This window comes from Penicillium odoratum, assembly GCF_028828045.1.
Source record: "Penicillium odoratum strain IBT 22623 chromosome Unknown utg000005l_segment0_segment0, whole genome shotgun sequence".
Taxonomy (NCBI): domain Eukaryota; kingdom Fungi; phylum Ascomycota; class Eurotiomycetes; order Eurotiales; family Aspergillaceae; genus Penicillium; species Penicillium odoratum.
This window is the reverse complement of record NW_026643147.1, coordinates 3,366,157-3,390,788: the sequence shown is the minus strand read 5'-3', so window position 1 is coordinate 3,390,788 and position 24,632 is coordinate 3,366,157. Positions and strand designations below refer to the sequence as shown.

At 49.4% G+C, this 24,632-nt stretch overlaps 8 protein-coding genes across 8 annotated transcripts; 4 read left to right on the top strand and 4 right to left on the bottom strand.

The window, feature by feature from the left end:
• Window positions 1-1,916: 1,916 nt before the first annotated feature.
• N7520_006807 (uncharacterized protein) lies at window positions 1,917-2,690 on the top strand (the record flags this gene model as incomplete). The annotated part of the gene is made up of 1 exon (XM_057140741.1): window positions 1,917-2,690. The coding sequence occupies one exon, from the start codon at window positions 1,917-1,919 to the stop codon at window positions 2,688-2,690; it is 774 nt and encodes a 257-aa protein (XP_056994747.1).
• A 1,494-nt stretch (window positions 2,691-4,184) lies between these two features.
• Window positions 4,185-5,735, top strand: N7520_006806 (universal stress protein; the record flags this gene model as incomplete). Its single annotated transcript, XM_057140740.1, has 3 exons — window positions 4,185-4,489; window positions 4,576-4,966; window positions 5,016-5,735. The coding sequence occupies 3 exons, from the start codon at window positions 4,185-4,187 to the stop codon at window positions 5,733-5,735; spliced, it is 1,416 nt and encodes a 471-aa protein (XP_056994746.1).
• Window positions 5,736-6,595: 860 nt separating this feature from the next.
• On the bottom strand, window positions 6,596-11,401 carry N7520_006805 (putative eukaryotic translation initiation factor subunit eIF-4F; the record flags this gene model as incomplete). Its single annotated transcript, XM_057140739.1, has 5 exons — window positions 6,596-6,740; window positions 6,794-7,179; window positions 7,234-7,317; window positions 7,376-10,570; window positions 10,772-11,401. The coding sequence occupies 5 exons, from the start codon at window positions 11,399-11,401 to the stop codon at window positions 6,596-6,598; spliced, it is 4,440 nt and encodes a 1,479-aa protein (XP_056994745.1).
• A 1,203-nt stretch (window positions 11,402-12,604) lies between these two features.
• Window positions 12,605-13,664, bottom strand: N7520_006804 (HVA22/TB2/DP1 family protein; the record flags this gene model as incomplete). The annotated part of the gene is made up of 3 exons (XM_057140738.1): window positions 12,605-13,376; window positions 13,425-13,574; window positions 13,636-13,664. The coding sequence occupies 3 exons, from the start codon at window positions 13,662-13,664 to the stop codon at window positions 12,605-12,607; spliced, it is 951 nt and encodes a 316-aa protein (XP_056994744.1).
• A 597-nt stretch (window positions 13,665-14,261) lies between these two features.
• Window positions 14,262-15,268, top strand: N7520_006803 (NRDE family protein; the record flags this gene model as incomplete). Its single annotated transcript, XM_057140737.1, has 2 exons — window positions 14,262-14,327; window positions 14,375-15,268. 2 exons carry the CDS (start codon window positions 14,262-14,264, stop codon window positions 15,266-15,268), a joined length of 960 nt encoding a protein of 319 aa, XP_056994743.1.
• Window positions 15,269-16,205: 937 nt separating this feature from the next.
• egl3 (putative extracellular endoglucanase/cellulase) lies at window positions 16,206-17,916 on the top strand (the record flags this gene model as incomplete). The annotated part of the gene is made up of 5 exons (XM_057140736.1): window positions 16,206-16,329; window positions 16,384-16,592; window positions 16,648-16,712; window positions 16,769-16,866; window positions 16,919-17,916. 5 exons carry the CDS (start codon window positions 16,206-16,208, stop codon window positions 17,914-17,916), a joined length of 1,494 nt encoding a protein of 497 aa, XP_056994742.1.
• An 814-nt stretch (window positions 17,917-18,730) lies between these two features.
• sit1 (putative siderochrome-iron transporter Sit1) lies at window positions 18,731-20,953 on the bottom strand (the record flags this gene model as incomplete). Its single annotated transcript, XM_057140735.1, has 9 exons — window positions 18,731-19,104; window positions 19,162-19,221; window positions 19,280-19,561; window positions 19,611-19,668; window positions 19,724-20,143; window positions 20,205-20,309; window positions 20,363-20,503; window positions 20,557-20,640; window positions 20,711-20,953. The coding sequence occupies 9 exons, from the start codon at window positions 20,951-20,953 to the stop codon at window positions 18,731-18,733; spliced, it is 1,767 nt and encodes a 588-aa protein (XP_056994741.1).
• A 1,707-nt stretch (window positions 20,954-22,660) lies between these two features.
• Window positions 22,661-23,838, bottom strand: N7520_006800 (uncharacterized protein; the record flags this gene model as incomplete). Its single annotated transcript, XM_057140734.1, has 2 exons — window positions 22,661-23,444; window positions 23,513-23,838. The coding sequence occupies 2 exons, from the start codon at window positions 23,836-23,838 to the stop codon at window positions 22,661-22,663; spliced, it is 1,110 nt and encodes a 369-aa protein (XP_056994740.1).
• Between the last annotated feature and the right edge of the window lie 794 nt (window positions 23,839-24,632).

The following is a 24,632-nucleotide window of genomic DNA, read 5'->3' as shown; positions in this document are numbered from 1 at the left end:
TCAAGTACTCTGTATACTGTTTACTAATTCTTCCTATCCATGTTTACGTATTGACAGTCTTCCGGCCATTAGGACCTCTTGACCGAGGATGGTTGATGTCATGAGTCAAGAAGTGGGTCACTCGGACGAAATTGACAGCAAAGACCGAGTGAGCCGCATAACCGCCTTGATCATTACTAGTTCCGAGCATCCGCATGCGTCGGTGGCTCGGATTGACCAGGGAAACCAGCATCCAATTAATCCGTGGCTGCACCTGGGCCAGTCGATGAACGATCAGACGGATGATTAGATTAGAGAGTTATAATCGAAGTCTAAGTTGACTAATGCTATTTTGTATCCGCCTTTACTCAAGTTGCCAGCGAAAACAATGTAATGTGGCAAGGGGGCCGGGTTTTATCCACAATTCAATTGATCTTTACCTGGGCGATACGAGTTGCAGCTTATCGTATTCGGTTGACTAGTAGATTAAGGTAGACGCCTAATTGATTTTCTCCTTGCAGATAGGCTAACGCCGGGTCTGGTGGGGACGGGTTGGAAAGAAATGGAAAAAAAAAAGGAAAAAATGGAAAAAATGGAAAAAATTGTAAGCAGATTCTACACCGATTTGGAAATTGGGCTGAAAATGGATTCCACTGCGAGAATATCCACTGCGAACCATGAATGATTCACGATCGCCGTTGACTATTTTCTTCGGCGGTACAGCCAAGCCTCAAGGCTTGGCCTGAGGCTTGGCTGCGACAGTAAATTAGGCATTCGGAATTCCACGGTGAGACACGCAGTCATAGAATGCTGGAATTTAAGCATGGCAAGATATGGCGAGCGTCCTAATGTACGTCTTTGCCCTGTCCTGCAAGGAGCACGACGTGGCTCGGAAACAAGGCAGACAGAAAGGAGTCAAGATAGCTAAGACAGGCGAAATGACAGGGAAGAAGACGTGCTGTGACTGGCCCCCGCGTGTCACAGCCCCCCTAACTGCCAATAATTGCTGGTTTCCTGGGGAATGCTGCTTTCGCAGCCGCATGGCTAGAGTGGTCCGTGTCCATGGCATATTCCTAATTTAATTAGAGCTTGGAGTACCCTGGGTATCTGGATTGGTCATGAAGATATAGCTGATACGCTGAACATGGTTATCTGTAAGGCGAAAGGGTGTTAGGTTTTGATTATAGGTGATTGGAAATCATAACCGTACCAGAAAATCCGTAATCGGAATTAAGAACAATCCGTGTCCGCGGACGAAGTATTGGTCATCCGAAGTCATGTGGGTCCAGGGTCTGACTGGATTGAAAATTGGCGAGAAACGGACTTAACCGATGAGTCAGTTATGGACTTAAATGCGCTAACTCCAATTCCAAAAATTTACTAAAGATGAGAAAAATAGAAAAAAAATAGTTTACGAATTAGATACTGTTTAATTGACTATAGCGGTATACATAGCGGTGTAGGCTGCATACATATCATCTGAGCGCATGTATGTAAGGCTTTGAGGCTTGGTCATTCGTTCGACAAAACAAATAATCAAATAATCAGAAATCCAAACCCAAAATCAAAGCTGAATAATGCTCGGCCTCGGATCCACAAGGTGGGGATCCTCCGATCGGGTCCCGGACTTTAGCTAACGGATACACGGGATAACGAAAGAAGGAAAAAAAAAATCTTGGGCCTTTCCTTTTAAAGTGTCATTCCTCCCCCCAGGGTTAAAAAAATTACAATTACATGAAACATCCAACCCCATAAATTAACTTGGGATATAACATATCAAGAACCACCAAGGTTGATCTCGATCTGGTTTACAACATTTTAACTCGCACTACCCACACCGCTTCCCTCAATCACCAATTGTGACTGGATGAACACACGGTTGAGTCACCACCTTGGCAGAAAGTACCTACAGCTCTTATAATACTTTCCTGCCCACAATGGCTTCCTCTCTCACCAAGGAAACTTCTTTTGCCTCTTCCGACTCCCCCTACTTCACATCCCTCACCCGTCGCCGCCAACAAAAGAAGATGAGCATCACTCAAACATACTACCTCGCTCACACTGCCCGGAAGAAGCTCACCCATGAGGCTTCCCGGGCGGACCACGACCTCCGATTGCTGGTCGGTCACGCCAACCTGCTCGACTCCCTTATGCTAGACCTTGCCGATGCTGAACGGGAACAAGAACGCTGGTTTAACCAGACCGTCAGTGGTGCTACCAAGGCTCAAGAAGAACCCCGACACATCCAATGGGCCTCGACAGTGATCGAGGAACCCGAGGAATACGATGAGGATGCCTCTGACCTCGATTCCGACGTCAGTGACAGTGACACCGAGGATTCGGACTTTGAGGACGCCGGCTTTGCCGTCAACGTTCCCGTCCGCCGCCGCACACCACCCGTTGGTCCAATGGAGCCCATCTTGATGGAAGAGGACGACGACACAGACAGTGACTTTGAATACGACGATGTGGAGGACCTGGAGGAGCTCAGCTTGACTCGGTCGCCTTCGCGCCAGTCTCCGCCTGAGCTTCTCGCGGACTCGGATGGCGAGTCCGAAGAAGAGCTCCTCCCTCCTTCCCCGCCCCAACCTACCTTGGAGACCTTCCATGAGAAGGATGCTACCTCCACAGAGATCTCGCTGGACCAAGCCCATCTGTTCGAGTCTGGGTATTACGTTTCACAAGAGCAGACCATCATCGAGGCATACTGATGCCTTTGTCATGACTTACTCTGTATACCATCTGCCTTGATTTCTGTGATACCCTAATGCTCATGACCGTGATGGCATTTGAAGCGATTTATTTTTGATTTTTATTTACGGCGTTTTGTTTACCTATACGGTCGCATACATACATTGCATCTCTCATCTCTGCTACTGAGTAGCTTCATGTTTCCTACTTTTATTCTTTTTCTTTTTTTTTTTTTTTTCTTGGAAATCGGGCAGCTCTCCCTATCACAGGTCGAGACTACCCAAGCGGGGGAGACATGGAAAATTGTGATCCCAACCGGATGTACATAGACGGGGCAAGACCTCCGTATCAATCCAAAATACTCAAGTTTATCTTCCAAATCTTTTCGTACATACATATCCACTTGTACCAACCACATTGGCTCCACGGTGCATGTGACCGGTCGATCGGTCTGAGCGCACTCACCGCTGCGATAGATCAACGCCAAGGGACGATAGTCTCCGATCAGCGCGGCTAAGTCGGCATAGTCGGTCCGCTACGGGTACTAGTGTCTTCAAAGGGCAATTATTGGTATTGGTGGGGTCATTCTTTCTCACGGAGAATGGAATCGCGATAGAAGTATTGACATATCCGATTGGGATCAATAGTCTCTAATTTATACCGATTATGGAAGGAATTTCGGGATCTGCAGGTTGAAGTTCAAGGTCCGTTATCTCCCTAGCGTGCCCCGTGCTCTGTACCTTAACTATGTGGTGATCACCCGTCTTCTTTTTCCCGCAATACCCGCTGGAACCTTGGAAGAGATTTACATTAGCTGCAGAAGTGGGGTTGGATCACCTGCGCACTTGCATACCAAAGGTCGGGCTCTGCTTTCTTCCTAGGTTTCTAAAATTTTTGTAAATGTACAGTACACTGTTTCCACCTTGACTATGAAGGTCCTCATGGCCATGGGTTCCCTGCGTATTTTTGAACTATATTTACTAAATCTGATTGTCCGACATGCGAACGGGCCACTGACGTTGTGGCTTGACATGGAATAGGTACCTGCGGACATATCTAGATAGCAATTTTCAGCGGCTTGACAGTAGATCCTTAATGCTACATGTACTGTTTATTTCTCATCACCCTAACTCCGTATAGTAATGTTGTGTTTACTTCTGCCTAAGGCGTGATGCTATCGATAAGCTCACCGCCTTCTACTTCGGGTCCAAACCCCTCGCTGCAAGCGTCACTTCCATTCTGCTTTCCCAGTATGAAACAGAACAGCTACCTCGTGGCTTGACATGCAGCTCATTCCTCACTTGACTGGTTGCCCCCACATTTCACCCTTCAAGCTTTCCCTTCTCCAACCGAGACAACTTCAAATCAACCCATCCACCCGATACTAGATAAAACAGAATCAAGGGAAAGCTTAAATCGCTCCAAACCAAACACCACCAAGCCTGCCCCTATCCACCTAGCCATCGGACCGATTCCCAACTCGTCCATCGGCAAAATCCGACTCCCCCCGCACCATGTCCGCCCCTCCAATCCCCAAACCATCCTTTGAGTCCGATGATCGTCCCGATTCTATGGCAAGCATGACTCAGTCTTCGACGAGCCCCGGAGGAATCGCATCCAGAGAACCGCGCGCGCGCAGTCCGCGCCGGAAATCTATACAGTTCAACGTTGGCTCGGCTGAGGCGCAGCTTCCTTCGAGGTCGTTGAGTTTCAAGGAGAAGCGGAGATCGCAAGGGGATGGTGTGCCGATCAGAGATCCAGAAGTGGAGAGGGAACAGAGGTTGTCTGTCAGTCGGGGATTATCTCCGCCGCCGCCGAAGTATGTCCTAGATTTTCCCCCTTTCCTTAGCCTTTCCCATTTTCTACCGCTGATCTAGCGGGCGGCTTGCTGACTTTCATGCAAAGGACTTATGAGCGCGGTGTCTCGTTTGATACCTTTGATAATCGCGATGCGGCGGATTTCTCCTTGACAATGAATTACAAGCATAAGGGGTACCAGAGTACACGGCGGAGTCGGACTTTTCTGTGCGGGACAGACCAGAATGAGTATTCTGAGTTTGCGCTGGAATGGCTCCTGGATGAACTTGTTGATGATGGTGATGAGATTGTTTGTCTTAGGGCTGTGGAGAAGGATTCGCGCATGGCGAGTGATGCTGCGATTGAGGCGCGGAAGTATCGACAGGAAGCTGAGCGATTATTTGAGCAAGTCATTCAGAAAAATAGTCAGGATGAAAAGGCGATCAGTCTGGTTCTGGAATTGGCAGTGGGGAAAGTGGAGGATATTATCCAGCGGATGGTGAGTTTTGTCTTGAGTCTTTGATGAGAATGAATTCTAACTTGTCTAGATTCGCATATATGAGCCTGCCATGCTAGTTGTTGGAACTCGTGGTCGCAACTTGAAAGGCGTTCACAGTCTACTTCCCGGATCCGTGTCTAAATACTGTCTTCAGCAATCACCAATTCCGGTTATTGTTGTGCGTCCATCGCCGAAGCGCGAGAAGAAAAAGAAGAAGCGCCGTGCAGACCCCACCCGACGAAGCTATAACCATATCCTGGAGATGAGCGAGCAGCGAGGCGGCCGGATATTTGACACCAGTTCTAGTGCTGAGAGTAGTGGCTCGAAGCTGCCTGACGAGGAGGCTGCTGTCGCTGAGGCGCTCGGGCTGCCTGCAACTTATTCACATGAGAATTCACGGAGCTCTTTGTCTGTCTCAGACCGTAGCAGTCTGAGCCATGATGAACCTGAAACGTCTCCTGTTCCATATTCCCTCGATTCTGTCATGATGAAGAGCCCGATGAACGGGAGTCCCGCCAGCTCGGAGGAAAGCGTTGTTACGACTGAGGAGACGAAGAGATCGTCCTCACCTTATCCAAGAGGTGAAACACCTTCTCCCACTCCTGATCAGGAGCAGAGCTCGTCAGATGAGACCCCATCAACAGAGCCGGAGAAGGAGTTCTCAAGAGCCGAAACTGGTGAATCGCCAGAGTTTAACCCTCGAGTTTCAATTCCCATCATTCAAGTTTCCGACAACCATGAGAAAAGTCCACCACCATCCACCGAGTAACACAGTTACTCTTGCATTGTATTCGTTCTTGTCTGTCTTGTCTTGGAGCATTGGTATACCTTCAACATCATGCAAAGCAACGCAACCTTGCATTGTTCATGTACCAGGTCCATATTTTGATCCGATTATACCCTTCAGCGTGCAAATACCCCATTTCAACCGTTCTGTTCTGTCTTTCTTTCGTTCATAGCCAACCGTCAATATCATACTGTTAGAAAATGGCAAGATATCCAACCAGAGATCCTATTCAACCTTGAATACCTAGCATACATGAAGATGAAGATGAAAAACTTAGTATTAACCACATGGTATAGAAGAGAAGAAATCCACACAAATGAAAGAAACATTCCTCCTTCCATGGATCTAGGTCAGAGCAACTATAGAATAAACCCAACTGGTCAGAATACCACCTACCGGCATTACATAACAATCCCAGTAAGATCTCAGTTTCCCCGACTCCACTATCCATCGCATCCATTCCTACTATCAGTATGAATACCAATACCGAATCGAGTAAAGCCTACTGCTTTCCCACATCCCATCACAATTAAGCAAAAAAAGGAAATAGTAGAAAAAGGATGTGAAAATTGTACACTATGAAGTGGATCGAAAAGCGGTCCCTTGGAAAAGGCAAAGGAAAAAAAGAGAAAAAACCGACCCAGTCGGAACATGCAAGGGTGAGACTGCGAACTTCGTGTGTAGTAAAGTGAAGCGCAAGCGCAGATGGGGAGCAAGTAGTGGGAAACATGGAAAAAGGTTCGGGAAAGAGTTGGCGTGAAGGGCAAGAGGAAAGAAGAGAAGGGAAATCTTTTGTTGAAAGCAGAAAAAATGGAAAACGTTGATCATTACTCCTAAGGAATCTATGCTGCGTTCTCGCCATCCTTGGATGGGGTTTTTGAGGGTCGGCGCTCGGTCGCGGGCTGCGACTTGGTGAGGACGGGAGAGGTGTGGGCGGATGGGGGAGAGGTAGCCAGGTTGTCCTTGTCTTCCAGGGCGGCGAGGGCACTGATGAGAAGTTAGTGAGATTCGATTTCATTAGGATATTGGGCGAGGCTTACCTGAAAGCGTTGATGGAAGAAGCGGCTTCCTTGTCCTCCTTCTTGCCGGCAGGAGGAGTACCAGTACGGCTGCTAGCGGCACTATCATCACTGCCGCGAACGAGGTTACCACCCGGACCCAGGTTCTTGCGGCCGCTGCTGCTCCGTGAGCCGAGCATGCTGGACGGTCCGAATGACATGGGTTGGTTGGTGTTGCGAGTGGAACGCAGACGACGGAGGTCGTCACTGCCAACCTTGCTAGATGCGTAGTCGGGAGGAGGGGCTTGTTGACCGTATCCGAAGCCACGGGCATCACCGCGGCCCATCTGGGGACGACCACCACCGCCTCCACGGTTGGCCTGTTGACGCATCTTCTCCTGCTCAGCGGCTTGCTGAGCGCGGGCAGCCTGTGTTCAAGTTAGTATAAGGCCACATGAATCAAGAACAGTTGTATAACATACCTCCTCACGAATCTGCTGGATAGTCTTAGGACCCTTGTCGGAATCCTTGGAGTTCCAGCGCTTAGCACGCAGATCAATAATATCCTGGGAATTTGTTAGCTTTATTCCAGTAAATAACTCGGATTAAAAAAAAAAAACATACCATAAGCATGAAACGCAGACGGCTAGGCAGGTTGGGTGTCTCAACCATAAGAGCAATGCGAGCGAAGTAAGCATCCATCATAGCAGGACCCTTCTCAGAAGCATCCAGGCTGGAACCGATTGTGCGGAGGAGACTGGTCAAACTCTCCACCTCAGCCTCATCGGGCATACCCTCGTAATCAACAAGCTTCTTCACACACTCGTGCATGATACGCTCAGTCAACATGCCAAGCTTGTACAGCTCACCGATGAACTTCACGAGACCGAGACCACGACGCTTGGCGGCAGCAGCAATGTAATATTCATCAGAAAGCATCTGAGTCTCCTCAGAGGCGCCCTCGGGCTTTTCGGGCAGGTTGACCTTCCAACCACGCTCGAACTCCTCTTGACAGCGGTTAAGCAGGTACTTGCGGAAGAGATTGCCACCGGCAACGACGTTGCCGTTCTTATCGCGAATGTTCTCATCCTTAATTTCGGGGCTCATGCTCTCCAGCATGGCCTTGGCGAATTTGGCGTACATGGAAGCCCAGTGAGCTTCATCGGTCGCCTTCTCGAACAACAGTTGGATGACTTGACGGAGAGTGCGGCCATCTGATTCATCCTTTGACTGTGCAACAATGTCCAGAATCTGGACGGAGATACGGTCGAACTTCTCAGGGGTCATCTTGTTAAGAGCAGCCTTGACCTTGCGCTGCACAATATCGGGAGTCATGTAACCTTCACCTCCAGGGGTGGGACCGGCGGTAGCTTGTCCAACGCTGCGGGGCTTCCATCCAGTGGCAGAGACTTGAATGGCTTCCAGCTTCATACCAGCAGTCAGAGGCATGGACTTGTCATTCTCACCCTCCTTACGAGGGTTCTTGTTGCGCTTGCTGTCCGCGCGGCCGCCCTTGCTGGAGTTGCCACGGGCACCCGGGGACATGGGACCCATGGTGCTCGAGTGCTGGCGGATCATGCCCGGGCCAGAACCCATTCCGCTGCCCATGCGGGGACCGAATTGGTTGAATTGGCCACGGGGACCACCAATGGCAGGGTTACCGGGGCCCATGCTGTTGCGACCGACGGGGATAATACCAGATCCCATGGTGAATCCATTGCTGCTGGGATTGCGAGAGTTCTGACGGCTCCCCATGCTGGGGGTGCGAGCGGAGCGAGAATCGGCGTCGCCAACGGTATCCCGAATGCGAATGTCCCAGTCAACAGACGGCTTGTCCTTGTAGGCATCCTTGAACTGAAGCAGGAAATCGTTCTCATAGTGGAATCGGCGACCCTCAGGGGCGCTGGAGTTCAGGGCAAGGTTGGGAGCGATAATAGAGGAGGGGTAGATAACCTTGGCTAGGTCTTCAACAAACTTGGCGTTTTGCAAAGACTTCATGGCAGCGCTGGGCTCGGATGTCTCGGGCTTAGTATCCAGCTTCAAGCTGGAGGGCTTCTTAGTAGTAGCGCTGGCGGGCTTGCCAGGGGGACCCATGTCAGACGAAACAGGAGTGTTGGCACCGCTGTCAGCAGGTGTCGACGACTCAGTAGCAGCCAAGCCACCCTTCTTGAGGGAAGCAAAGAGGTCATCGTTGGAGGTGGTCTCGCCCTTGGCGCGAGCGGCCTCACGAGCGAGCTCGCGCTCCTCAGCCTCAGCCTCGGCCTTCTTCATGTTTGCCTCGTAGGCCTCAAGATCCTCGCGTTCCTTGCGCTCCGCAGCCTCCTTCTTCTCCTGCTTCTTGCGGTTGTAGTCCTCCTCAGCAGCACGTTCCTTGGCCTCAATTTCAGCCAACTCGCGCTCAATAGCGTCGAAGTCGGGCTCATCATCGTCAGCTGGGGCGGGGGCAGGTGCCTTCTTGGGCTCCTCAGCAGCCGGAGCAGGGGCTTCAGTAACAGGAGCAGCCGCGGCAGCGGCAGCGGCAGGGGCGGCCTTGTCCTGCAAGCTCATATCTTGCAGGGCAGCGGCAGCAGAATCAGCATCTGCGTCCTTCTTTTCCTCTACCTTCTTAGGCTCCTCAGCCTTGCGGGAGGCCTCCTCGGCCGCACGCTTCTGAGCGGCCTCATCCTCCTGGATCTTTTGGCGAACGGCATCCTTCAGTTCCTGCTTCTTCTCCTCATCGGTCTTGACTCCAACCTTGCTGTCAGTGCGAGCGTGGTCAGAAGCGCTGGTGGTTCGGGGAGGCGGGGTCGCTGTAGGAGTGGCCACCTTCACGGGAGAAGGAGTAGCACGAGCGGGAGAAGCGGGGGTACCGAAAGTCTTCACAACACCACTACCGGGGTCTTTGATGACAATTGGGCTCTTCTTGGCTGAGGGAATAATGAAGTGGGGCTTAGTAGGAGCGGGGCTGTTAGAAGATCTGCTGCCAGCTTGAGCGTGAGCAGCCGGAGCACCAGCAGGAGCCGGCTGGCCAAGGCTCGATCCGGGACGGTCAGTAGAAACCTGGGAGGGAGTACGCGAGAGAGGGGTAGACTGCGGTGGGGGTTGAACGGGGTACTGGCCCTGCATGAAGCCGGGAGCCTGAGGGTTGTAAGGCATGCCAGGACGGGGTTGGGGCGACGGAGGAGTCATATATTGCATCTGTCCTCCCATATAGCCTTGGTTGTAGTAGGCATAGTTGGGGTCGTATGGAGGGTAGCCCTGGTGTTTGTACAATGTTAGATATTGTTCGAAATTTCCACTTTCAGGTGCGAGATCCAGGGAGGGGAAGGGACCGGGACCTGGGTTGGTCTGACGCTTTCCCCTGTAGTTTTTATGATTGCCACGCCGGGCTGGGTATTTAAATTGACGAGCAAAGGGTGGATTTCTCACAGTTTGGGGACCCATGTGCTGTCCGTAGCCGAAGGGCTGTGGCGGCATTTGCGGGTGGGCCATAGGAACCTGGTTCATCTGGGGAGTGGTTGGGTGGGCGTTAGCCAGCGCGGGGCTGCGGTTGGCTTGGTGTGGGGAGTTCGGGAACGGGGCTGCGAGCGGACGGCCTTGGTTGGGGCCATGGAACTGAGGGCCCATGTTGGGTCCGCCACGGGGCGCGTTGTGAGGTTGACGGAAGTTCGGGCCCGGTGAGTAGGGCATCTGTCCCTGGTATCCAGACTGGGAGTATCCACGTCCGCGACCACCCTGAGGGTAGCCGCCACGTCCACCGCCCATATGGTTGCTCATATCACTGTGGGTAGACTGCGAAGATTCGCGACGCAAATGTTGGGGACCGGGGCCAAGGGGTGCCTATGAAGATGGGCGCATCTATATGAGTAACTGATCACAACATGGGGAGAGAAGTTCGGGGAGGGGAAAGAAGAAGCCAGGATTCGATTCGCGGGTTTTGTGCGCATCACATGCGGCAAATTTTTTGCATTTCTCTCTCACTCAAATTCTCTCACTTTTTGGCGAGGAAATGTGGGCCATAAACAAGGAGTGTCAACTTACGTTATTGTCACCAGTCTCACCAAAGCTACCAAAGTTAGGAACGTTGCCCTGTGCCTGGTAAGTAGATGGGGGACGACCGCCGCTTGAAGCGGGCTGTGGGATAGGCGATGGGGAAGTCTGCGGTGAGGTAACACGTGGGTTGGGCGACGGGGCACCCAGGCCAGAAGACTGCGACTGGCTGGAAGCAAGAACAGCAGGATTGCCCATGTTGGGCGAGCTCTGCTGGTTCGCGAAACCGAACTGGAGGCTATTGGGACGGCTTGCAGGGCCGCCGTTGGGCATATATCCGGAGGTACCGGCAGAGGTGATGGTCACCGAAGGCTTTCGGGAGTGATCACCTTGGGAAGCAGGAGCGGTTGGGGCGCCATTGACGATGGTCACACCCGAGGCCTGCTGGGCGGGTTGGTTTTGCATGGGTTTGCCGTTCACAGGAGATACGGAAGTCGACTTCCCATGTTGCGCTGAGCCACCCACAGTGACGGGAGCTGCGGACGAGTCCGTCGCAGCTTTCTTTGTAGCGTTGGCGTAAGACCTGGCTGGCGCAGCCAGGGGGGAAGATGCGGGCTTGGGAGAGGTGGAAGCGGTGCTCTGGCCTGGTTGAACGCCCGACTGAGAAGGGATCGAGCTCATTAGACAGGTATGTTCACGTTAAATCACGCGATGAGGTCGAAAGGAGAAGAAAGTCGTAAAGGTGACGAGTGATGTCAAGATGTGGAAGAGGCTTCGTCAAGTCCACATTCACCTGGGGCAACTGGGGATTAGAGATTCGTTCAAAAGGAAAAAAAAGTCAGATCAACTGAATGAAATGACGACCACAAAAAAAAACGCAGCTTGTAAAAAAAACAAAGCAACGTGTGGTCCACAAGGGTTTTGTTGGATTGTTCAACACGAAATGTGTGGGTGTGGGAAGGAGAAAAAATCCAAAAGGAAAAAAGTTGTTTCGGTGGGAAAAAAAATATTGGTGGTTTCGGGCTTTGTGGAATATTATGAACACAAAAACTTCATTTGAACTCAACTAACCTGGAAGAAAGAGAAACTAATTTCAAGAATTCTGTAGAGAATCCTATGGAGGGAAATCAAGGAGAAAAAATTGAGAAAATGAATAGTTGGAGGGGAAGTTATTGGTATCTACAAACTCCGCCACCAATGACATGACGATGTAATTTCTTGCCCTTAGAACCTCTATACAAAGTACCAGAATTTCGATCACTTCTAGCTTGGAAACTTGTTACTCATTCTATGACATTTTGATAACTATAATGACACTTAAAAGGGGTGACAACAATACTAAAGAAACAATGAAAGTGGATCTTTTGGTATAACTTAATGCTCCGAGTCTCTCTCGCCACTGGACTTAACCGGATACTGAGGCTATAACCGTATACTAAACCTAATTGGTCTTTCTATCTGACAAGGATGCTTAAGGTGCTTTGAGTCATAGTCTGTGTCAGACTAAATGACTGTACTTCCAAATGTACGTCGGTAGGTAGGGATAATCTAGTACCTTAATAAAAGGGATATGCATTCCTAAGATCGTCTTTGTCCCGGCTTCCGCACCTTGCAGCTACACCTTTCCTTTACCTGCAAGTCTAATTTTTTTCGATCGGATTGGATTGTGCTCTGCACCTCGGCTACTGAATTTGTGTACATTAACTTTGTGAAAATGAATGAATGGGAGGTTTCGCAGGAGCCTCCAAGCTTTTCATTTAAAAGCAACGCATAAATAACACCCTTCCCATGGGTTTCATCAAGATCCACCTTCTATGTTAAATGTTTCTCCCTGGAATGTGGAAGCTTTTTCATCAGATGGCCTTTGAACGGTCTCAGCTAGAATCAGTTATATCGTTCATATCCCGTGGTCCGGGATGCATGCTCCGAGGAACCGGAGGAGTCATTCTCAGGGCCCAGCCATCCAGAGGTCCATTTACCGCTGGTGCGACGAGCTGGACGTGAACCCAAATCCTCATCATCGACAACATCAAAGGAGTTATCGCTCTTGATCTTCCGCAGCGGGGCCCCATAGGCAAGATCATCATCATCTGCGTCATCACGCTGAATCGCTTGCTCCTCACGTGCCAGGGTCGACCGCAGATAATCCAGCACCTCTCTCTGGTGAGAAATGTACTGCGCCTTATCGATACCGGTCATAGATTGGATTTGGCGCTGGAGGAGAGTGCCACTGGCTGAGAGATCCTCCTCATGGGCCTCACGAGACTTTCCAGGTGATGTCACCGACCCAAGTGCGGAGCTGAGAGCGGAATACCAATCTCCAGGGGCTGAGGCCGTGGCCGCTGCAGACGGGAGATTGAATCGCGACAGTAGAGACTGTGCATATGCGGCGGGCCCTGACGGGGGCGGTGGGGCTTCCTTTTGTGGAGGGAGACCTAGCACCTTCACCCGAATCATTTCCATGGCCTGGTAGAAGTATTGCAGGCCGAGTGTCTTGGCTCGCTCATGGCCGCGACCGATAAGCTCCTCAATCTCGTGTTCGTGGTGGGTCAGGAATGGATCGACATAGTCTTGATAGAGTAGGCGGGCACCCTGCGTTTGTGGGAGGACGAGATAGCACATGAAGAACAGACGGATCCAACTGTAGAATGGAAACCTGGGGTATGTTAGTGAATGAATCTATAGGAAAGATGCCAGAGCATACCATCCAATGATGAATACCGTCCAGGATTCTGCCAGCAGAATGACGGAGAGAACCACCCAGTACATCAGCCATGGTGCAAGTTGTGAGGGATCGGAGGAGCGGAGAGCCTTGTAGGATGCAAAGACGGGGAAGAGAATGGTGATGACGGAGCTATCGGAAAGTCATTAATGTGAACAAAATTTGCAGATTCACACAATCCTGTAATACTCACGACATCAAGTCCGCAAAGATTCCAAACATGGTGGTGAGAAGTCACGGACTCGCGCGGGGGGGGGAGGGTTTCGATAAGAAGTTTTTCAATGCAGCTTCCCCTCCAACCACAGGCTGAAGGGTTACAGGTAAAAAACAGACTTCACAACAGTAGAAGATTGGAAAAAGCTCCCTGATCTGGAAGAATCACAAAGAAGGGGAGTTGTGTGAAAGGGGAAGAAAGAGTCTCATGTCGGCATCCATATCAGCTGAAGACCCGCAACGGGTAAGAAAGTCAACGGTTCGTCTTGACGTCACGAGGGAAAACATGGGAAATTGGGGAAGTTCTTGTTTCTAGTCAATCCGATCATATAGTCCTATTTAATTTTCTACTTTTCTTCTTTTCTAATTTCTTTTTTTGGTTCTGAATCTTCTCTACAATATACCGATCAACCTGTGGAGATCCGATCGGCCCAATCATCCGATGCCCAAGGCTTTGTATAACCGAGCAAGGGGCGCTATTCCCCCACTACATCATTCGATCCTCTTCACCGCATCTTGAATCTTGTAGATCTGCGGTACGACCTGAACCCTGAATCCGATCTCATCCAATCCCTGGACCTCAATTGCGACATCGGGAGCTCAGCCATGTGTATCGCTTTGATCTCCACCGCCCACCCGAACTATTCATTGATCGTTATCGATAATAGAGATGTACGTGGGCCCACCTAAGCGATGACATGCATACTAACTGGGTCCAGGAATTTCTCCACCGTCCGACTTCAGAGCCAGACTGGTGGCCAGAGCCATACTCGTATGTGCTCGGATCACGCGACCTAGCACGGTCAACCCACGGCACATGGATGGGAGTGACAAAACAAGGGAAACTGGCTGTCCTCACCAATTACCGCGAGGATAAAGCCTGTCAGGCCATCGGTCAATATAGTCGCGGAGTAATCGTGAACAATTGGTTGACCAGCCCCCCGAAAGAGCAGACCACCCACAGCTTCGTACAGTCTATGGTGGCTAGCGAAGAGGCGAAACGAGTGGGTGGATTTAGCTTAGTATGTGGGCATATAAATAAACCATTGGCTATTGTGTCCAATCGCTCCTCCGACATGGATCAGATCGCCTGGGTTGCGGCGGAAAAGAACCAAACAAGAGGTCTCAGCAATACAACATTCGATGACCGATCATGGCCGAAGATCGTCAATGGCGAACAGCTCATGGCTTCTTCGATTCAAGCTCATGCCCAAGCTCAAGAAGACGAGGACGCATTGATTGAGCGTTTGCTCCAGGTGCTCAGCACCGATACTTTGCCTCGGTTACCCAATGAGCCCAACACTATTGACACTTACACCCAGCACCTGCGAAAGAGTATTTTTATTCCTCTCATTGGAACGAAAGACGATATCAACCGAGATACAGAAATGGTCGCTGCAGCTCAAATCGAAGACGAAGTAAACATGCCAGTCAACGGCGCAATAGGCCCTGACTATACTAGCGGCCCATATGGGACTCAGAAGCAGACTGTGCTACTCGCAAACCTTGACGGGCGGGTGCGATACTTTGAGCGAACATTGTGGGATAGGAATGTGGACGCTGTACCCACTGGACAAGGCGATCGGTCTTTTGAATTTCAGATCGAACAATAGGTAAGTGTCATGGTTTCAGATTGACCATGGATTGGATGCTGCGATCTGATGACTTTGCATGGCAAAAGGGGTTGGATGCTTGTTCAAGCTGAATTTTTTTTGTCCAATCTCCAATTTACATACATTATCGAAATGAATTGAACATATTTTTTCTCTTAGAGAAATCTCGATCCGGAGTAGACGCTCCGCCTTGTTTCATCCTGATACGCCGCTCATCTACTTGGGGCTTTTCTGTTCGGCCACCACCCTGAAGAGGAATGGTCGAGTCCACCCTTCTCCCGGAACAATTTATGATGCTGACTAGGGCTGATTTTCCACCCATACATGTCGTGCCTGGTCGCGCGCCGTAGAATGGCCGAAATGACCGAAATGACCCTGAACCCCTTGTGGATCCTAACGTCAAATTCCACCCCACTCCACGGATCCACGTCAACTTTTTTCATTGTTTTCTGCCTAGCAAAAAACTGATATATTCAAGGAAATTAGATTAAACTATGGTCAGCAAACTCTTTCTGGCCGTTCGTGCTAACTCCTGTGGTCATTATTTCATTCCAGGGTTCTTCTAGCTCAGACATTGGACCCCTCGCCCCCGCAACAAATATACAGGTCTACTTATCAGGTCAATCTCCGTCGGAACACCTACCGTGACCAGTCTGTGAGTGGGATTCAGCGAAGTGGTCTCGAACGCCGGATCCACCTGTATCAGATGTTGTGGTAGGCCAGGCCGAGCTCAATGGAAGGCTTGATTGCCCCTGACAGGACTATATAACATGACCCAGCATGTCCTCAGCCTTAACTTTCGTTTCATTGTATACATTCCTTTCTTTTCGAATATCAAGACTGGTTTCTTGATTCGTCATTCTTTTTTCTATTCATTACATTCCTTGATTCCTTCGTTCGACCAGCTCGACAGTCATTCTCTTTTCTTTCGTTCAAAATGAGACTTACCAACTTGATTCTGGCCGCAAGTGCCGCTGGTTTAGCTTCTGCCTATCCTCGTCCGAGGGACGTTGTTCCCAAGCGCGACAGCATTGCCAAGAAGCGCTCTTCTGGCTTTACCTGTATGTGGGATATATGCATGGCCATCGAGAGAATAATTAACTAATTGCATTTAGGGGTCGGCGTCAGTGAATCCGGTGCAGAGTTTGGTTCTGCTATCCCTGGAACTTTGGGTACGGACTATACTTGGCCCACCACATCTAACATCAAGATTCTGCGGGATGCCGGTATGAACATCTTTCGGGTTCCCTTCTTGATGGAGCGTCTGGTGCCCGACAGCATGACTGGTACTCCGGCTGCCACCTACCTGGCTGATCTCAAGACCGTAAGTAATGGAATATTCCGACCTTTGCATGTCATTTCTAATGGAAATGAGATAGACGGTGAATTTCATCACCGACAGCGGCGCTTATGCGGTCCTTGATCCCCACAACTATGGAAGATAGTAAGTGACCTCAATCAGAGTTGACCATACTGGTTTGTATACTGATTCAATTTTAGCTCTGGAAGTATCATCGAGTCGACCGCGGACTTCAAGACCTTCTGGAAGACAGTGGCCGCCGAGTTCGCCGACAACGACTTGGTCATCTTCGATACCAGTAAGACCCCTTCAACCAGATACCCTCACAAGTACTGATACCCCATCTCTAGACAACGAGTACCACGACATGGACCAGACTCTGGTTCTTGACCTGAACCAGGCTGCCATCGACGGTATCCGTGCCGCAGGCGCTACTACCCAGTACATTTTCGCCGAGGGCAACGCTTGGACCGGTGCCTGGTCGTGGACTGACAACAACGACAACATGAGCGGCCTCACTGATACCGAGGACAAGATCGTCTACGAGATGCACCAGTACCTCGACTCGGACAGCTCTGGTACATCCGAGACCTGCGTCAGCAGCACCATCGGACAGGAGCGTCTGGAATCGGCCACCGCGTGGCTGAAGGCCAATAGCAAGAAGGGTTTCATTGGCGAGTTCGCTGGTGGTGTCAACTCGGTCTGCGAGGCTGCCGTTGAGGGCATGCTCGAGTACATGAGCGAGAACAGCGATGTCTGGATGGGCGCTGAGTGGTGGTCTGCCGGTCCTTGGTGGGGATCTTACATGTACAGCCTGGAGCCATCCACTGGCCCCGCTTACTCGACTTACCTCCCTATCCTGGAGAAGTACTTTGTCAGTGGCTCTGGCTCTACCTCTTCGACTACGACTGCCGTGGCCGTAGCTGCCTCAACCTCGTCAACCTCCACTTCGTCCACCTCCACCTCGACTACCTCCGCCTCGAAAACCTCTGCTTCTACCTCTTCGACCTCCACTGCCGCTGAGCTTACCACTACCCCTAACAGCCAAGTCGAAGCCACCAGCCCAGCAGTCGACTCCGTAACCACCTCGATCGTTACTGCGTACACTACCGCGTACACTACCTCCATCGTCTCCGTCGCCGAGCCAACTACCGTTCCCGCCACATCTAGCGCAACCACCCTTGTCGTCGCCCCATCCACCACCCAGTCAGCTTCCAGCGCTTCCTCGACTGGAGCTCTCGTCGCGCACTACTACCAATGCGGTGGAATTAACTGGACTGGTGGCACCACCTGCGAGTCTCCCTACACCTGCAAGGTGCAGAACCCTTACTACTCCCAGTGCGTTTAAGAGTTTCTGGTGCAGTTGTTGATACAAAAGGGGACGGGTAGTGTTATTGTGATGGATTGGTGAATACTTTCTTCTTCAAAGGCATGTCCTTTTGTATATTTTGTCTGCATACTTTGACTCGATCATCTAAATTTACTTCCATTTTGCTCTTGGTTTCTTTGGTCAATTTTAAATACATATGGGTAGTTGCTAGGTGGGATTCAATAAATTGAATAAACAAGGCTATTGAGTTGAGTAATGGCCATTAGCAGAGACAAGAAGTCTACGGCGCCTGAGACGGTGATTCTGTTTGAATAATTGTCAGAATTACAAAAGGCCATATCATTGAACATGCTGGAATATCTCGCCATGAATGGGCGCCAGATTATGGTCCGGGATTGCAAGTTTAGCTCCGGCATCCTGCTTCTTGCAGATGCGGCGCGACACGAAAATACTGGAAATTGAAGTAATTTATCGTTGAACACGGCCTAACGGCTTAGTGGGTGAATTGAGCGTTGAACAAGAACTCAAAATTGACCAGTAGATTGTAACATTATTTGGTGATCAATCAATATGAGTCAGCCTACCATGAGTACATAAGGGGAAATAGATATAGTTTCATTCAACCTTGGAACACGATGAAATGACCGGAGGGAATAAATTAGATTGATCTATTATGGATTAGACTGCAACTTTACAGTTGACTAGTCATTTTAGACTCTCGAACAAATCCCTCACAATCACTTGCCGGTACATCTCTGGGTCTTGCTTCAAACAACCAACGTGTATGCTCTCATTGAAGTGGACATGCTCCACAGAGAGCCAGTATTTTAGATCACTGCGAATTACCTTCCCTATCCGATGATTCCCCTGCCTTGACCAAGCTTTGCTCTTTGGTAAGTTTAGGGCTCCGCAGGCAAAGCGCAAATCCAATGAGGGGAATCGTCAGACAGATTCCTGCAATGCATAAGAGGCGCTGGGTGTGCTGATAGGCAAGGATCACATCGTCCCGGTCAGGAGTACCAACAGGATTCGCAGCCGCGAACGCCAGTGGGTATTTGTAAACAGATGCTGCGAGTGTCTCATTTCCCAGTCTACGGCTCAGCTCTCCTGGAAGGGCTTGGTTCCAAATGGAACCGGAAATAGTATTTCCGAGAGCACTTCCAATGTTGTAAGAAGCAAGGAAGATACCTGTGATAACAGCAAGATCTGGAATATTCGTCAGCATGAAATCGCCTCCCTGAAGCCAAGCCGTCAACTACTTACTTTCATGCTTGGAGACTGCCTGAATGCTTGCTTGGGCAGGGTAAGGGAAAAGTCCACCAGCTATTGACTTGAAAATCAGCATTTGCATGGAGTCTACGTATATATTCAGTTGACGTACCAATTCCCAGAAGAATCTGGCCACCAATCACACCTGAGTGGCTTGAGTGTCCACTGCCACCACGGAAATGAATTAAAATACCAAAGGCGACAGTGAACAATAAGGTGCCAAAGATGATGAATGGCTTTAGTTGGCGGACCTTCATGATGATGAATCCAAGGATAGTCCCGGTAATCACAGATACGAAGCTATACAGTGAAGAGATGCGTGTAGCACTGAGAATCGACTCGTCAAAGCTCACGTAGAGTACCGTGTACAAGAAATCACTCTGGAGATTCCATGCTTGAATAGGGTTAGATATGCCTTGGACTTCGGGGTGAATCCTGCGTACCTGTGTTGAGCATAATGGCAATTCCAAGAGCAGCCCATACGCCACGGTTCTTGAGATGCTGGTAAACTTTCAGTCGTGTGTAACCTAATAGAGCTTGAATCTGCACTACATACCTTGAAAGGGAGCATTGGGTACCTGCAAGTGTTTTCCCAGTAGACCCACACTGGAATGATCAAGACACCGATGACCAGTGGAGCAATAACCTTCGCTGTTCCCCAGGCTGTCTTGACACCTCCGGCAAGCGTAAAAGGCACCAGAATGCAGGCAAATATGACAATAGTCAGAAGTATGCCAATGGTGTCCAGGTGCCAGAAAAGCGCGACTGTGAATTGGCGAGCTCCGAGGAGATCGAAAGAGCTCTTATATGGTTCCAATTGACCAGATTTCTTTGCACGGCGGTTGACGATCAGGAGGACAGTCAGCAATGGGAGGGTACAGACAGGGTAAATTATGGAGAACATTCCAATACCCCATCTCCAGGATGTGACTTTTAGAACGGCAGCGGTAAGGTTACCACTGATCCATGTATTAATCTATCCGTAGAATGACAATTAGAAGCCTCGCTCGTACATAGGTTGTCAAAAGAATACTCACGATGAAAGGTAGAGCTGGAATGTAGGAGAACAGTAGACGGGAGCGTGTAGAGGTCAAATCCGCGATAAGAACCTCGACAAGTAGCATGATGCTGGTATATCCCACCTAAATCTGGTCACAGAAATTCTCGAGTATACTTGAGTCTAGATTCCCCTTACCTGGTAGATTACAGCTCCTGCGCAGAAAGTCTCTACGTTCTTCGCGCACGCCTCGATCACCGTGCCTACGGTGTAGAAAATGATCGAAACAACGATAAGTTCAATTCTACCGAAAACATCCGCAATCTTGGCAGCGGTAGGCTAGGTAGAAGATAAATTAGCTCCGTACATATCTTGAGGCTTGGAAGAAGTACCTGAGCGGCAGCGGCGATGACAGCACGGAGGACATTAATGGTTGCGAGAAGACTGTGCTGGCCAAAGCTTTGGGTAACATAGGGCTGTACAGGACCGTCATGATCAGTTTCAAGTTTCTTTTTTACCTCGTATTTCTGTATTAGCGAGACTGACCTGGTATGTGAACCGCACCGTTCCATCTAGACCGTAAACGTAGGCAATAAGGAAAACACCGACGAACAGGCAGATGCGATCAATGAGGCGGAAGTGCGAGTTGATAACCTCAATTCGACGAACTCCAGAGCTGCCCTCATCAACCAGCCGAGAATCTTGGATTGGGGCTGTATGAGAATAAGGGTCTTTTTCCGAGTTCTCCCCGAGGCGGCCGCTACCGAGGCTCTCCGGGACGATGGCCATCGTAGACAATAACGAGCCGAGAGTGGAAATAGATTTGAAAGAGAATCCAGATGGGCCTTGTGGTGGGATGATTTGATATCCTTGAAGCTGTAGAATAACAGGAAAGAGAAAAGTGAAAAAAGGTTACTGGAGTGATTGATAAAAAAGGGTCTTACATCTTATCAGATGGTGTAAATATCCGGGGAACCAATCATATTCATTTCCTTTGCCCAGACAGTATTAGAGTTTGAGCTAATTCTATGACATTGGCATGTCTTGATTGGGACTAATGACTTTCGTTTAGACCAGGGTTATGTGAACTTGTGCAGCGCTGTCCTTCCTGTTTAGGCTTAAATCCACCCATAGCATATTGGAACTTGCCAGTCAAAGCAAGACCGCCAAGATAAAATCTTGAAGTTTACTGCGCTCGGAGTCCAAGCCAGGTTCGCGTCCTTCTCCGGTGGTACGATCACATTTCTCGGTCTACTAAGTCGATATTTTCACACAACGTTACGAAGTATTCCTTTGATTCCTTTGAATTTGGAGCAACTCTACGAGTGCGATCTATCGAAGCCGCACTACGGCTTCACCTGCTGGAATGACTTCTTCACGCGCCGCTTCCGGCCTGGTATTAGATCGGTGCATAATGTCAACGATCCGTCCGATGGTCTGTCCATGTGAGGCAAAGCCCTTTTTATCGCACTCTGGGGTCAAGCCCAGCGATAATTTCTGGATCAAAAGTCAGCCATACTCCCTGAAAGATATTTTCTCCAGCAGCCCGATATCGTACATGGCTTTCAGCTTCATGGAGAGCTCTGTCTTCAGGCCTACCTGAGCACGACAGCCTACCACAACTGGCATGCTCCCATCTTCGGCACCATAAAGGTATTTAGCGTGATTGATGGTACCTATTTTGCCACCCCTCCTTGGGTCACGGGGTTTGCCAAGCCCGGAGGGCAGGCAGATCCACTTGTCATGGACAACACTCAGAGCTACTTGGCGCACGTGAACACGAGAGCCATTATTTATATAGATCCAACCAACTAAGACTGGGGTTTTTTGCCTTTGTTGCAATTAGCATGCATGAAGCATCCTCCTGCGCAGCCAATGCGGGACTTGTCTCTAGGAAGAATACCTTTGTTGAGAAAGGCGAGGAACTCGAAATATTTCACTTAGGGGGGTCATCTACGGAGGTGAGTAGCGGTCATGAGGACAGAACCTTTAAAATCACATAAAAATGGCAGATGATCATAAATACTACGAAGATACTCTACCCTATCAATTGGGTATACCGCAGACTTTTTGGACGTACGTTCGAAACCTCCACCAAACTTTTTCCTTCCACTTCACTTTTTTCTCGTTCTTTCATATTCCAAAATATGGAAATTTAGAGAGCCCTTTGATCATATCACTACACTGGTATAAAAGAAGGTAGGAGACTAAGTAGGAGACCAAGTTCGACATACGTTGGTACTCCCGTGACTTGATGGCATGGTGGATTTAGCTGTGGATGTAGATCGATTTTTTATGATCTATATGATGAAATCTCCTGCTCATTCTACAGGTATTGCATGAATGATGAAATGTATAGCATAAACATAGAATCATGATAGAAGTGAAATCGTGACATCATCTAGGAAATCGCCCAAGTCCTCCCCTTTAACATTTGACTTTGTTGAGCGAGCTCTACATTGTTCATCCGCTGTCATATCTTGTAAACCACATTTGTCACACTGGGCTTTGTAGGATTATCTGCTTCTTGTGAAGTGACCCAAATAAACGCTTAATTCCCATCCAGGGTGTATTGATCGGACTGTCCAGTCCGGTATACAGGAAAAGATCGTATATCCAGGCTCCGAATGTACAGCCTAGGAATGGAGCTATCATGGGAATCTGGAAATATAATTGATCAGTAAAGGTCATCTTGAATCTGAGATTGAAGAGATTCCAAGGAGGATGCAATACCCAGAAATAATAGTTGCCCGCCTTCCACACCTCTTGCCCATATCCAAGCATGTAGGAGATGAGCCTGGGGCCAAAATCTCGCGCGAGATTAATTGCGTATCCAGTTTCCCAGCCAAAGCACGCACCAATGCCGAATATTACGAAGAAGAGTGCTAGGGGCGTCAAGTGGCCCGCGCCAAGGTTGTTGTCGTCTTTGAGTGCGAATATCATAAACATCAAGATGGCGCTTGCCAGAAATTCTGAAAAGAATTGTCCTGTCTTGGTCATGAAGTCGGCGGGATACGTACAGAATATGCCTGCCGTTGCTGTAGCCGAGTATCCAGGGACAGTACGGATATTTGGTCCTCCTTCATAGACATTGATGGCTGATTTGTAGTTGCCATATACAATTGCAGCGCCGCACATGGCACCGAGGGTCTGCGAGAGCGCGAAGATGGGAAATTTGCGCCAGGGAAAGCCTCTGAAGACGCAATTTGTGAAAGTCACGGCTGGATTGATGTGAGAGCCGGAGGAACCGCTGACGTATACTCCGAGCATGACACCCAGTCTGTGAAATGGCCGGTATCAGAATACTGCCAAGAGGTAAATAGCAAAAGACGAAAGAAAGGGACTCACCCCCAGCCCCAGGATATTGATTGATAATTCCCCTTCTGGCCATCGCTAAGGAGGACTTGTGCGACGACTCCGTCGCCGAACAGAATCAGAACCATGGTGCCAAAGAACTCTGAGAAAGCATCACGACAATATGCCCTGATCTTGTACCAAAGTAGTGATGGCGGTGGAATGGTGGTGTCAGATTCAGCAGCCAGATCACGAATAGCCGCTCCCTCTTTGTTTTCAAGACAGAGAGAGATGCATCCACTCTCATGACTCTGCGCTAAACATATCTCCTTATGCGTAGTGGGCATTGGCTCGAATGCAGTGCCTGACCAAGAACCCATAGTAGTTCGACTTGACAATGAACTTCAACCTCGACTCGCTTAACTCGACAAGATAAAGAAGAAATCCGCGGTCTTTCACGATATATCAACGACCAGACATAATCGTGTAACCTCTAGAAAATGTAACTCAAAAACAAAAGCTTTGTGCAGACCACTTCGCGAATCGGCTCAATTGGATAAGAAAAATGCGGTCTTCGGACGAAGCGTATTCCCTTTCCTAATCCAAGTCTTGGGTTTGCAGCGAGTATTGAGTTGGATACAAAGACAGACAGTCTTATGGCTTAATTATACGAGCCTACAGCCAGATGGGATACTCTTCCCATTTCCTCTGCCTAAAGGAGTAAGAAGGGAAAAGTTGATACAGCCATTATTTCCCCGTGCGTTTGTTCGGCAGCCGTTTGACCGGGTTAGGCAGCCGGAAAACGCCGGTCAATGTGGCATTTCTTTTTGCATTATTGATTTGACTTTGACTTTTCTTCTCGTACCACCGCAAATTGCGTGCCATTCCTACTTGCAAATTTTCCTGGTATCTGCCTGCTGCAAATGCGACACAGGAAAGCTTCTATACTTCTATTACCCATCGTCAGCTCAGTCCCAATTGCAATTTCTAGAAGATCGAACCGTGATACGGAAGAGTTTCTCACTCACAAAGGGGTTGGGGTAAGCAGTTTCTGTTTCGATACTGGCTTTTCGATCTATATCAGAAGGTGATTATGGTTCCTGACCGACTTCCAAGAGCTGACGGTAGCATTTAGCGCTTGTTTTTCTTGTGACTATGACACATGTCCGCTCGT